Source organism: Petaurus breviceps, unplaced genomic scaffold, assembly GCF_028583685.1.
Source record: "Petaurus breviceps papuanus isolate PSGF00001 unplaced genomic scaffold, PetGlider_PUasm1.0 131, whole genome shotgun sequence".
Lineage (NCBI taxonomy): Eukaryota > Metazoa > Chordata > Mammalia > Diprotodontia > Petauridae > Petaurus > Petaurus breviceps.
The window spans coordinates 125,836-140,230 of NW_027185674.1; the positions used below are offsets into that span (position 1 = coordinate 125,836).

Consider the following 14,395-nt stretch of genomic DNA (forward strand, 5'->3'; position numbering starts at 1 on the left):
TCACTTACCCCCAATTGCCCTGCCTCCCCCCCTCCAAAAAAAAAATTAGATTTCTTCTAAGGGGCAGCTAGATGGCACAGTGAATACAGCACTGGTCCTAGAGTCAGGAGGACCTGAGTTCAAATCTGACCTCAGACCACTTACTAGCTATGTAACCTTAGGTAAGTCACTTAACCCCAATTGCCCTGCCTTCCCCCCTCCAAAAATACCAAAAAAAAAAAAATACTCCTTAGCAATACTATGCCAGTCTTCAACTGAATAAACATCTATTAGATATTTACTATGAGTACTGCTAGAGATGGGTACTGTATGAAGTTTAGATAAAACAAAGTCTTTAACCTCATGAAACTTGTATTCAGGTAGGGGGATATGACATGCATATGGAGAAGAAACAGTAATAAAAAAGTGTGTTCTGCCTGTGACATATATTAGCTGTGTAACCATGAATAAGATATTTTCAATACTTTTCAAGTCACAAGTCTAGTCCCTATGCTAAAATAAAATAATACATGTAAGGACATCTGAGAGATATAAATCAAAGTCAGTGATTTGTGAAGTTCCCAAAAGAAAATATCATTATTGATCAGGAATAAAGAGACTTTATGGAGGAAAAAGGATGATTTAAGAAGAAATAGGCTCTCTGTAGGGTTAGATGATCCAAGAAAAGGCAGAGCTGCTAATCTCTTGTGTGGCTTCCATTCTCTGTCTCAAGGAGGAAAATTTCTGGATTGTAAATGACAGAACAAAAATGGCAATAAGGAACTGCTATCTAAGGTAATAAGAAAGCACCTTCCTCTCTTTGATAAATTTATCACCTGCTCCAGATCATTACATCCTAGGCTACCAAAGGAACTGATTGGTGTGATTGCTGAGCCATTTGTGAGTGATCTTTGAAAGATGGCGGAGAATAGAAATTACTGCAGGAATGGAGAAAAGCAAATATTATCATGATTATCAAGAAGGGGAAGAGTTGAGTCTGTAAACTAGAGGCCAAAGAACTTGGTTTTGATGCCTGGAAAAATTCTAGAATGTGTTTTTATTTGTAGCCCCCTGGGTTATCTTCCCAACTCAGTACTCACAGATTTTGTGGTTTGAATCCTCAGAGGGATAACATCAGTTTTAATTAAAAAAAAAAAATGTTACTGATATCTTTCTCATCCCTTCTATGAGATGTATTTTACTTTTCAAAGAATAAATTTTAAAGAGAATAGCAAGAGAAAAAAATCAGCAGAACCTATCAGTATATCAACAGAAAAAAAAATCAGCAAAACCTATCAAAATATTGAAAAAGTCTGAAAATAAATGCAGTGTTCCAGACCTATGAACCTCCGACCTTTGCAAAGGATTAGACTGGGAGTGTCTTCTTGTATCTCTTCTTTGGGGTCATGCAACTACTTCAGTTTCAAAGGTTCTGTGTGGGTCTGCATTCCTAAGGCTAAGCTCCAAAGTCCCCACTAGTGAGTTCACGTTTAATAGCCAGTCAGTCGACATAATAGATGTAAAACATTTCCCCCTATAAACCTGGAACACTTCCCCAAAACATACACACACCAGAAGGAGTAAGTGGCGCATACTTAGAGAAAGTGGCAGAGAACAGGCATGTGGTCTAGGAAATTTATGCCTAGGGTATTGCAAGGCCCTCATGTCTTTTCTCTCCTTATGGTGTTCTCATTTTGTTCTTTCCGGGTCAAATCATTCCCCAGCGCTCCTTGGGTCTGCTCAGCTCCCAACTGCCAGAGCGAATTCTCCCTTGAAATCAGTTAGCTCTCTCAAGGATCTGCCATATGTCATGCTCTTTGACCATCAAACCCATCCATGAAATCCTGGCCCCCATATGTCTCTCTCGGCACCTGGCTGGATGCAATATTTTCTACCGAGTGAGGACCTTCACTGTTAGATGCCATGACTAATGAAGGAGAGGAGAGAGAATGACCTGTCATTTTTTTCTGGTGGAAATAAAGGGGGTCATACTCCACAAAGATGCTCTCTGCTTCAATGTCCCCAAGGCTGGTAGTCTTAGCTTTTTAAAAGCCATCATAGGGCATTACACTGTCTCATGGTCATTTTCCCTTTCAATTAAGTAAGGAAAGTTTTTTGGTTTGACTAAGTAATAAAGGCTAGATTTGTCTTAATATGTCATTTACATATCAACACCTTTTTAACTACTGCTTTCTGTGACTACAGCAGCTAAGATGAAGGAGGGGGAGAAATCAACTACCCTTCTCCCCAACTACATATCATTAAGAGGGTAGCTGGAGAACATCTGAAAAAGAATCAGGGATCACAAAGAACAGGTCATGTTAAATTAAAATTTCACTCTTTTTGACAGGGAGGTCAGGAGAATTCTATAGACATAGTTTACCTAGATTTTAGCTAAGCATTTGTACTTATGATACTCTCATGATACTCTTGTAGACAAGACAGTATGTGGTCACAGTATGAGCCATCCCCCCCCTTTTTTTTTTGCAAATTGTTCCCACTATCATCTCTACTCTAATTTCCAATCTCTCTCCATTCACAGATACTCTTGTTGCCTAAAAATATGCCCATTTCCCCTATCCTTATAAAATTCTTCACCACTTGCCATCCACTCAAGCTATTGTCCTTCTTTCCCTTCTCCCATGAATAGCCAAATTCGTACAAAAAAGCTGTTTACACCCATTGCCTCGAATCCCTCTCACCCAATTCTCAAAATTCTATTTGTAATCTGGTTTCCTCATCAACTAAAACTGCTCTACAAAGTTACCAATAATTTCTTAATGGCAAAATTTAAATTACCTTTTCACAGTCCTCATATTTTATGACTTCTCTAGCATTTGAGCTACCTTCTCCTGAAGAGTCTTTCTTCTATGGGTTTTTTCCCAGCATGGATCTTTTTATTTTCTTAAAGAATGCTCCCTCAGCCTCCTTTGCTGGTTTACTGTCATGCTCCATATTATGGGTGCACCATAAAGCTCTGTCCTCACCCTGCTTATCTCTATACTTAGTGACTTCAGCAGCTAAAACATAACTCCCTAAACCCATCCATCTTCTGAATTTTCCTATTTCTGTTAAGTTCGCCACCATAGGTCAACATTTATAACCTGTGCTTTAGCTTCAAACCTTCAGTCTACCTCACCCCATACTTCCATTCAAATGCCACATCTTGCTGTTTCTACTTCTACGTTTCACTTGTTTCCTTCACTGTACATCTATAGTCACCATTCTTGTTCAGGCTCTCAGCTCCATCACAGGTTCACTGGATTGGGACAGACTTAAAGTATAGTGTAGCCCCAGATAAGGGGTTACATTACTTTATTCTTACAGTGGCCAATGAGACAAGGGGTAGGGGCATCTGCCCTACAGCATTCACCTAATCACTTTATTCTTGAGGGTGGCAGGTCGAGACGTGTAGCAGCATCTGAACATCCCCCTACAGCATTCCTATTCAGTGACCAGTGCTCACTTGATTTAGAGAACACATAAAGAAGGCAACATGCCAACAATAATCTCACAGATTTACATTGTTTGGCAGCAAAGAGCAGGCATAGTGTGGTGTTTGCAGGTTAAGCTCAAATGTTCGTAGTATCTATGGTTACATAATGATGCACAGGTGTATCTCCTGTCCCCTTGCCTTTGTACTGGCTGGCCCTCAAGCCTGGAATTAACTACCTCTTCACTTCCATCTCTTCAAAATTCAGCTCAAGTGCTGCTTTCTTCATGAAGCCTTTCCTAATTTCCCTTGCTGTTATGGTCCTTCTACAGCACAAATTGCCTTAGATTTGTATCTTGTATTGGTGTCTACCCCAATAGCATGTAAGTTCTTGTAACTCAGGGACTGTAATTGTTGTCTTCATGTCTGCAGAGCCTATCATGGCATCTAATACACAGTACACACATAATAAATACTTATTGAACACCTGAAATTTCTTCCCCTTTGGAACTCTCCTCCCAGTGTAGTACTGTATAGAGAAGATGCAGGTGCTGAATGTAACAACAGTGAAAGCATATACCATTACACAGGACGGGCAAGAAAACTTCTCAGTTCATTGGCCCTGTTCGTGATTTCTATGAAAGATGAAACCTTCACTTTAAAAGAACAGTTAAGTAACACAAGGATTAAGACTACTGGGCCAGGGTGGCACAGTGAATAGAGCACTGGCCCTGGAGTCAGGAGATCCTGAGTTCAAATCTGGTCATTTAACACTTACTAGCTGTGTGACCTTGGGCAAGTCACTTAATCCCAACTGCCCTGCCTTCCCCCCTCCAAAAAGAAAAAAAAAAGACTGCTGGGCCAGGAGTCAGGAAAACCTGAATTTAAATCCTGTCTCAGACATGTGTGTCCCTGTGTGACGCTGGGCAAGTCACTTGTTTGCCTGTTTCAACTGTCAAATGGAGATGATAAAACAACTATCTCCCAGGGTTGTGAAGATCTGACGAGATAATTGTAACTTGCTTAATTAGCACATTGCATGGCTCACAGTGCTTTATAAATATTAGCTATTATTATTTTTCATAATACCCCAGAATTTTCATGCAAGAATTAGTTTAAGAAATGGTACAAGATGGTAATTGTCTTATACTTTGTAACAAGGTTTTTACTTTATTCCTCCTTCTAATAGTAAAATGTACAACCTTGTATGAATTTATGGTCTAATACTGCCATTTTCTATAATTTAAGATGAAAATACAACAGAGATAGGTATGTTTAGAGGACAGTGACAAAGAAGGAAATGGAAAAAACCAACAGAGAACACAGCATTCCACAATATGAACTGAAATTATCATTGAATTAAGTATTCTAGAGTTATTTTTTAAAGTTTCACGATGAGCTGTTTAAAAACGTATCCAATAGATACAATGGTACACTTAAGAACAAATGCATAAGCATAATTTATTCACAGGAAAATTTTACTAAGAAAATATAAGACCAGAACACATCTCAATACAATACCATAAAGGAGAAAAAAATATACATATCAACATAAATTTCTTTTAACTGATCACTAGGCTTTCATATAATCAATGTTGCATACAAATATTTTCCCCATTTAAACTTATATTCCCATAAGTAACAAACATAAAAAGGAATCATTCTCTCTTCTTACCTTAAATAATGATGGGAGAAAATACTAGGCAATGATTTTTGCAATGCATGATTTCCTTCAAGTCAATAATCAATGTATGTAATGTGATTAAATGGTCAGTACAGCAGATAAGAGTGCTGGGCATGGAATCAGGAAGACCTGAGTTCACTGCTGGCCTCAGACACTTACTAGCTGTGTGACCCCCGGGCAGGTCATTTAATCCTGTTTGCCTCAGTTTCCTCATCTGTAAAATGAGGTGGAGAAGAAAATGGCAAAACACTCCAGGACTTTCCCAAGAAAACCCCAAAAGGGGTCACAAAGAGGCAGACATGACTGAACAGCAAGAGTTGAAAGGGAAACATAAAAAGGAGGACATATGACTCTGAGAGAACAGTAGATGAATGTTTCATTTAAGATGAAAATTTTCTAAAATAAAAGACATCTGTATTCAAGATCCAAATGAAAGGGCTTAGTGAAAATTTATTCTTGTCCCATCACCCTTTCATGTCTCAGGTATTACTAATTTATGGTAATTTGAATATGTTATGATCAATGATGTGTTAAGTATTTCTTAAATTGGAAAACCATAAAGAAAAATCATTGCCCTAAGAACACCAAAAGAAATACTGAAAGTCAAGGAAATTCTTAGTTTATTGGCAACATTTCCCCCTCAAACATTAAGCCTAAGAAAAACTGCTAACTACCAGAGAATATAAGAGCAACCAAAAAGGGTCCATTTTTTAAAAAATATGGAGTAGACAAGAGTAGAGGAATATAAAAACACCACTTGCCAACAAGAAGCTGTTACAGAAAGATACGAAGCTTTTAAAAGACATTTTATTTAACATACAATTTCTGTAACTGAACTTTTAACATATTTGCATTTATATTCCACTCACCCCTTATAGGAAAGCAAAAAGATTTAGAATTCCCAAATCCATTTTGCATGGAATTTTCAGTGAAAGCAAATCAATATTTCATAGACTACTGGCCTTTTTTGAGTCCACTTGTACTTAATTGATTTAAAAACAGTGTGGGCCTATTCCATGCTCACTGTTACATGATACTACATTGCATTTAACCAAATTTCTTTATTGGTTTGGCAAAATTTGCTGGTTAAATTAAGAGAATGAAAAATCTCAGCCAGATTAAGGATTGGAAATTTTTCAATAGTTGAAATATCTTAATCTACATACATTTAAATGTTAGACTTATCAATTTAGTTTGTCTGCAGAGCGCTCATTTCAATACTGACAGAAAATAATTTTCACGCATATCAAAAGATCAAAGAACCAAAAACTATTTCATGACTGGAGACAGATGTCTCATTGTAACTTTATAACTTATTAATGTGTCAGTATCTGAACATGTTTCAGACACAAAATGTAAGTGCAGCCAATTGCAGTCCTTTTGCATAGACCTCTTTAAAAGTGAAATTTAAGGATTGGGATCTTTAATTGAAGCTTTTATAACTGTGTTCCCATAAAACCGACCCCATTATTGTTACTGAATTCAACAGTATACAAAGAAGTACAAAGAAGTCATCTCAGGGGAAAATAAAAGTTCAGAGGGCTAAAAAGGAAAGAATATGGATAATATCTGAATGGAGTGTAAGAAAATAATTTCTCCATGTTGTCCCTTGGAAGCTTTGTCCCAAGTGATAATGACTTTTAGTTTAAAAGTGCTGTTACTTGATTCCAAGCTGTAGATAACATAAAAACCATGACACATTAATCCTGAGACATAGCCACTCTGAGTTCAGAGAAGCAGGACTTATTTCTTAAGGTCTTTGAATTTAGTGTCACAGGGCAATGCAAACTGTCAGAAGACAAAAATAATATACTGAAAAATCAGTGCTTTCTCAGCTTACCCGTCTTTGCAGAGTAAAAAATTGTTGTCATATTTAATGAGTCTATTTTCCTAAACCAATACAAATAAAATGCACTGTAGTTAGATGTATTTTCAGGAAACCTTCTGAAGCAATATCTTCAATTCATATGAATGACACTTATTCTCAGACTAACACCTTAAATTCAAGTGAACTTACAGATTGTAAATACTAAGTGTAGCAAAAATAGATGAAAAGTCATTCTATGTAAAAACATCATTTGAGTTGGTATTTTAAAAAATATTTAAATTGCAGAAAACCATTCAAAGTATAGAACTTAAAACTCATACCACACTTTATACTTTAAGCATTTTAAACAAAATTTCAAACTTCACATGCTTTTCCCATTATACTGTTAACTAACCTTCTCTTCATCTGGGGAAAGGAGATCAGTGAAGCCATTCCTGCCTTATGTCAGTGCTCCATTTGGCCTACACTATACTTGGTACCAGATTATAGCATTCTTTCACTAGACTATGAAACCATTTCTGACAAACCAACAATGGTTCTAGTTTCTTCTTTCTCCTAGAAGGTACAACTATTTCTCAGTTCCTTATCGAATTAAGTACATTTTCCCCAGATAACCTCACAGAAAACTAAAATGTTTTAGTTTATTTCCAGTTTGCTCCCAATCTGTTTCTCTGTGTTAACATTTTCAGCCAGTGTGCAACTATTATTATAGTCAATTTAGAAAGTGCCAATTCTTGAGCAGCATATACAACACTAATAAGAATCAGAACATGAATTTAGAATCATAATCACATGACATTAGCAAACTTCTATTGTTAGAAAAAATAAAATTCTCCTTAATTTTCTGTCACCATAAGAGAGACATTGATGTTTAGCAGCTTTAAAGATATCACATTATTTAAGATTTAATTTTTTTAAAATTTACACTACCAAGTTTTATTTTCCTAGCATTTTCTTGAAAACATATCACCAAAATGCATAAGTCATTTTCCCCAAAGACAAGAAAACACAAAGCTTACTTCCCTAATCAAGATATATATGAGGGCATTCATTAAATATATTTAATTTTATTTCTAAAATGCTTAGTTACACAGTGAACATAAAGTATTGGACATATTTATTAAGAATAATAACAGCTTTCTAATTCATAGCTCCTGGCTTCAAAAAACAGTAGCTGGAAGATATCTGTAATTATGTCCATTGTTTAATACTACATCAGAACCTCAAATTATTATGATTTCATGAATAGGATCATTGTAAAGGATACTTACTTTAAATGAAGATCAATGAGAAAAAAAATTAAATGCTTTATCTCCAAGCATGAAAAATGCACATGTGTGGATCTGGTTTACTTATTTCACAAGAAAGAGATTAATAAAACACAGATTTCTAAGTGGGGAATAATTAGGGCATCTCTTTGTGACTGTCTAAACCACATCTCCTATACAGCCCCATTACACAAGGGGGAGCAATTGAAAGTTTTCTGAGTTTCAAAAAACATTTAATCATACTTCTGATTTACCAGCAATCTGCCTTTCAAAACTCTTTCTACTGAAGAAATGAAACAAAGGACAGAAATAAAGAGGATTCCTCTCCTAAAAGCCATTACACAGTTTTTGATAATGTTAAAGCACATAAATGTTTTGGAGAAAATCAAATAACTTACACATTTGAAATGAGATCATAAAGTTCTATATTGATCAAAATGTATACTTCCAATTAATCATTGTTTTTCAAATTTAGAACTCTTTTGTTTGGAATTACCTTCAAAAGGCAGTTTGAAAGAAAGAAAATTAATCTCATTATTTTATACTCATACTTAAATTCCTGCCTGCAAAAAAGTATTCCCATCTTCATAACCCATCTTATTTAACAGATTTGCCTCTGAACAATTTTTGGCTATTTCTAAAATTCAAATACACCTCAAAGTATGAAGATTTTGATAAAAAACAAAAACCAAAACCCCCCTGTATTCTGAAAAGAACTCCAAGGAGTTCTAAAAATGTTGTGAAAAATGGTAGGGCAACTGGAGGAAGTTCAGATTCCCAAAGTGATGATTATGAGGGGGACAATACATTTAGCTCAATAATTTATGAGTATATAGTATATCATAATAAGTCATCTACTATGTTACACCCGTTTCCTAAGGAATCACTTGAAATCCAAGAAAGTGGAAGTATTGTAAATTATGCTTGCTTCTGAATATAACTTCAAGACTGAGCAATTAACTAGGGTGCTGAGAGTTACAAACCAAAATTACCTATGTAAAACTATAAAAAAAGAAAAGGGTCTGATTACAATTTTGGTGTATTTTTTAATAGACTGGTTGACCATTTCCTTAAAATTTTCTAAGGATACTACTAGCTCCCATTTCACTCTACCAATATAATATATGATATTTTAGGCCATATAGAGAAAATGAATATTACAGTAAACGTTTCCTACCTCACAACCGAGTCTGTCGGAGATTTACAGAGAGAAGGTTAAAAGCAGCTGAATGAAGGAATAACATTTCAGATACCAGGAAAAGTTTTCTTCTATACTCTGGACAAGTGCAGATTCTTCTAACTAAGAGATTTCTTACTTCCAGGTAGAATTCAAAATGTGCTATTCACATCCACAGGAGTGAATTTTAAATAATCCTGACCAGGAGAAGATTATTACTTATAATGGCAGAAGATTACTTTGGCAGTCAGCAGTGAATGGGAATACACATAAAAATATATAAACACATATGTTGTGGTATGTGCCCTAAGTTTGTATTAGAACATTACAGTAATTTGAACTTTTTTTTTTAATCCATGAACAATGTAGGTGATGTATTTTATCACAAGTAAGATTTGTAGATACTTGGGGAAATAAATCAAGCAAAATGGAATAAGACAACAAAGTATGAAAAAAACTGCAAATCTCAAATATTTTCTCTAAGTGGTCTGCAAAAAAGGGGGGTCCTGTGAGGTTCCTGCAGCTTAGCAAGAGTTTTTTTAGAAGGCATGCTTCTACTCAGATATTTTGGGAGGTTGTGATGCAAATTCAGGCCATTCATATACATCTGGCAGCAAGCAATCATAGTCACTTCGCCATATTCTTGATCTAACATACTCAGTCTTGTTCTCTGGTTCTGGGTAACGGAAAGCCATCTTCTTGGCATACAGATATTCTGTAATCTGAAAGATAAATAATATTACTATGCAGTTTGCATGTATTAACAAAAAGTAAAGGTAGTACACAATAAGTCATTTAAATTAATTGGTTAAGTTTTAGCTCTTTTTTCAAAGTAGAATTTACCTTTCTTTTTTTCCTTTTTGTGTTTTTTTGCTTTTGGAAGGCAATTAAGGTTAAGTGAATTGCCCAAGGTCACACGGCTAGTAAGTGTTAAGTGTCTGAGGCTGGATTTGAACACAGATCCTCCTGACTCCAGGGCTGGTGCTCTATTCACTGCACCACCTAGCTGCCCCTGTAGCTTTATTTTTCAATTTTTACTTGTTTCCTTTCAGAGATGGAAAAAAAAAATGAAAATCATTGCTATTATACTTCTGTTCATAAAATGTAAGTAACAATGTCTATTACATGACAAATACCTTCTCTCATCCAGAGCCTAGTATTCTAGAAACCTTAAACATCTTGAATAGCAAAACAAAAAGTAAATGCCCAAGAAAAACAAAAACAAATAAATGAAGAAAAAAGAAGCACCTTGTCTGGGATCAAAGGAACTACCTCTGAGCAACAATAAAGTAGTTGGGAAAAGTAAAAGAACCAGTGCAATAAAACTGGCTGACCCGACAGACAGGTGCCAATAAGTCAGCAAGCATTTATTAAGCATGTCTGACTTGAAGGAAACTTGTCAGGTGCCAACGATACAAAGACAAAGGTGATATGGTCTCTGTCCTCAAGGAGCCTATGTTCTATGCGGGAAAATAACATGTCTATGGTAAGTAAATACAAAATAAACATAAAAGTAAATAGATACACTAGAAGGCAAAGAAGCTAGAACTGCAACCAAAAGTCACCTACTCAGTGAAATTAAGCATAATACTTCAAAGAAAAAAAAGGTCATTCAATGCAATGTAAGGATTTTAAATTTTTATAAGGAGAAGACCAGAATTGAACAAAAAATTTGATTTCCAATATCAAGACCCAAGAGAAGCCTAAAAAGGTAGAAAATGGGAAGAAAACCTAAGAGATTCAATGGAGTTGAACTGTTAACATCCATACGTGAGAAGATGATACTCGCAATTCTTAAGAAGTATACCGCTAATAGTATGGTTAGAAGGAATGTATAGAAAGAGGGTGTGGTTATAAGGTGAATTTGAGGGAGTGACATAAAAAGAAGGGGTGAGAAAGAGGAGTGTACTGGGTGCAGAAGAAAGGGAGGGGGAGAATGGCATAAAGGTTTTCACATGAAGAGGCACAAAAACCCTATTACAGTGAAGAGAAAGATAAGAGGGTGGGTGACAGTCACTGTTTGAACCTTACTGTCAGAGAGGGAGTAAAACACATAACTGGTTGAATACAGAAATCTGTCTTACCAGACAGGTAGGAGGGGAAGAGATGAAGTAAAATGGTGACTGAGAGAAGAGAGGGCAGATCAGGGGAGGAAGTAGAAGCAAAACATGGTTGAAGAGGGAAAGTGTGAAAGGAGAGAGAGAGAAGAAACAGGAGAAAGAACAGGATGGAGGGAAATACACAGTGATCATAACTGTGAATGTGAATGGGATGAGCTCTCCCATAAAAATGGAAATGGATAGCAGAGTGAATGAAAGACCAGAATCCTACAACATATTGTTTACAAGAAACACATTTGAAGCAGGGAGACACACACAGAGTAAGTGTATAGGCCGCCCGGAGCAGAATCTATTATGCTTTAGGTGAAGTAAAAAAAGTGGGGGGTAGCAATCCTGATCTCACAAAGCAAAAGCAAAACCAGACTTAATAAAAAAAGACAAGGAAGGAAACTTTATCTTGTTAAAAGGTACCACAGACAATGAAGTAATATCAGTACTAAACATGTATGCACCAAGTGGAATAGCATCCAAATTTTTTTTTTCCTTTTTGGAGGGCAATTGGGGATAAATGACTTGCCCAAAGTCACACAGCCAAGTAAGTGTGTCAAGTATCTGAGGCTGAATTTGAACTCAGGTCCTCCTGACTCCAGGGCTGGTGCTCTATTCACTGCGCCACCTAGCTGCCCCACATTCAAATTATTATTATTTTTTTTGCTTTTTGGAGGGCAATTGGGGTTATGTGACTTGCCCAAGGTCACATGGCTAGTTTTTTTTTTTTTGGGGGGGGGAGGGGTGTGTGTTAAATGTCTGAGGCCAGATTTTAACTCAGGTCCCCCTGACTCCAGGGCTGGTGCTCTATTCACTGCACCACCTTTGGATGTATTTTGGATGCCCTTTGCACCCAAATTCTTAAAGAAGAAGTTAAGTGAGTTATAGGACAGCAAAACTATACTATCGGGGAATTTAACTGTCCCCTCTCAGAACTTGAGAAATCCAATGCAAAAAAAAAAAAACATGATAAAACCTAAGGAGGTGAATAGAATATTAGAAAAGTTAGATATCACAGACCTTTGGAGAAAACTGAATGGGAACAGAAAGAATATACCTCTTTCTCAGTAGCACAAGGCACCTACACAAAAAGTGTCCATGTGTTAGGGCCCCAAAACCTTAAAATCAAATGCAGAAAGGCAGAAATATTAAATATATTCTTTTCAGACCATATTGCAATAAAAGATACATTCTACAAAGGGCAGTGGAAAGACAGATTAAAAAATTAATTGTAAACTAAATAATTTAATCCTAAAGAATAAGGTGGTCAAAGAACAAATTATAAAAACAATCAATAATTTCATTAAAGAAAATGACAAAAATGAGTCTGTCAGATCTATGGAGAAGGGAAGAAATTCCTGAGTAAACAAGAGAGCATTACAAAATGTAAAACAGCTCATTTTAATTATATTAAATTAAAAAGCTTTTGCACAAACAAAACCAACGCAACCAAGATTAGAATGAAAGCAGAAAGCTGCGAAACAACCTTTACAGCAAGTGTCTCTGATAAAGGCCTCATTCCTCAAATATATAGAAAACTGAGTCAAATCTATATGTAAACAAGTCATTCCCTAACTGATAAAGGATATTAACAGCAGTTTTCAGATGAAAAAATCAAAATTGTCTATAGGTACACGTAGAAGTGTTCTACATCACTTTTGATTAGAGAAATGCAAAGTTAAACTCTGAAATACCACCACATACCTATCAGACTGACTAATATGACAAAAAAGGAAGATGATAAATATTGGAAAGGATATGGGAAAACTGGGATACAAATGTACTGCTGGTGGACTTGTGAAATGACCCAACCATTCTGGAGAGCAATTTGGAACTACACCCAAATGGCAACCACACTGTGCATCTCCTTTGATCCAGCAATACCACTACTAGGCCTGTATCCCAAAGAGATCATAAAACAGGGAAAAGGACTTACATGTACAAAAATATTTATAGCAGCTCTTTTCATAATGGCAAAATATTAGAAACTGAGGGATTGCGTGAATGAGATGTGGTATATGAATGTAATAGAATACTATTCTGCAGGATGAACAGGCAGATTTCAGAAACTCCTGGAAAGATTTGTATGAAATGATGCAAAGTAAAATAAGCAGAAGCAGGAAAACACTGTACACAGGATAACCACACTGTGTGATGATCAATTATGAATGACTCCGCTCTTTTCAGCAGCACAATGATCCAAGACAAATACAAAGGATTCACAAAGGAAAATGCCATCCACATCCAGATAAAGAACTGAAAGACTCTGAATGCAGACTGAAGTATATTTTTTTCACTTACTTTATTCTTTTTTGTGGTTTTTTTCCTTTTTATCTGTTTCTTCTTTAACAACCATAACTAATAATGGAAATGTTTTACATGATAGCACATGTATAACCTGTATCAAACTGCCTACTGTTTTATGAAGAGGGGAAGGTAGGGAGGGAGGAAAACTTGCTACTCAAAATCTTGCAAACATGAATGCTAAAAATTGTCTTGACATGTAATTGGGGAAAAAATTAAAGTACCGCTTAAAAAAAAAACCTAAATACAAAGTAATCCGAAGGTGTGGACAGACACTGACTGCTGGAAAGGACTGGATAGGACTCATGCAGGAAATAGTTCTTAAGTTGAATGCTGAATGATTCTTCAAGATATAGAAGAGAAGGGGCAGCTAGGTGGCACAGTGAATAGAGCACCGGTCCTGGAGTCAGGAGGACCTGGGTTTGGATCCGGCCTCAGATGCTTAACACTTACTAGCCGTGTGACCTTGCGCAAGTCACTTAACCCCAACTGCCCTCCAAAAAGCAAAAACAAAAAAAGACATAGATAAGAAAGGAGAGCCTCCTAGCCTGTGCAAAGGCATGGAAATTGGATAACGGGCTGTTGTGTTTAGGGAACAGAAAATTAGGCTGGAA

The 14,395-nt window shown here is 36.2% G+C and overlaps 1 protein-coding gene across 2 annotated transcripts in view; it reads right to left on the reverse strand.

The window, feature by feature from the left end:
* Positions 1 to 4,843: 4,843 nt before the first annotated feature.
* The window catches only part of ME2 (malic enzyme 2), an 89,420-nt gene continuing 79,868 nt past the window's right edge, over positions 4,844 to 14,395 (reverse strand). For both annotated transcript variants that reach the window (XM_069104136.1, XM_069104128.1), the window contains exon 16: positions 4,844 to 10,091. In XM_069104136.1, the coding sequence (XP_068960237.1) occupies positions 9,924 to 10,091 (168 nt within the window). In that variant the 3' untranslated portion in view covers positions 4,844 to 9,923. The remainder of the gene's footprint in view (positions 10,092 to 14,395) is intronic.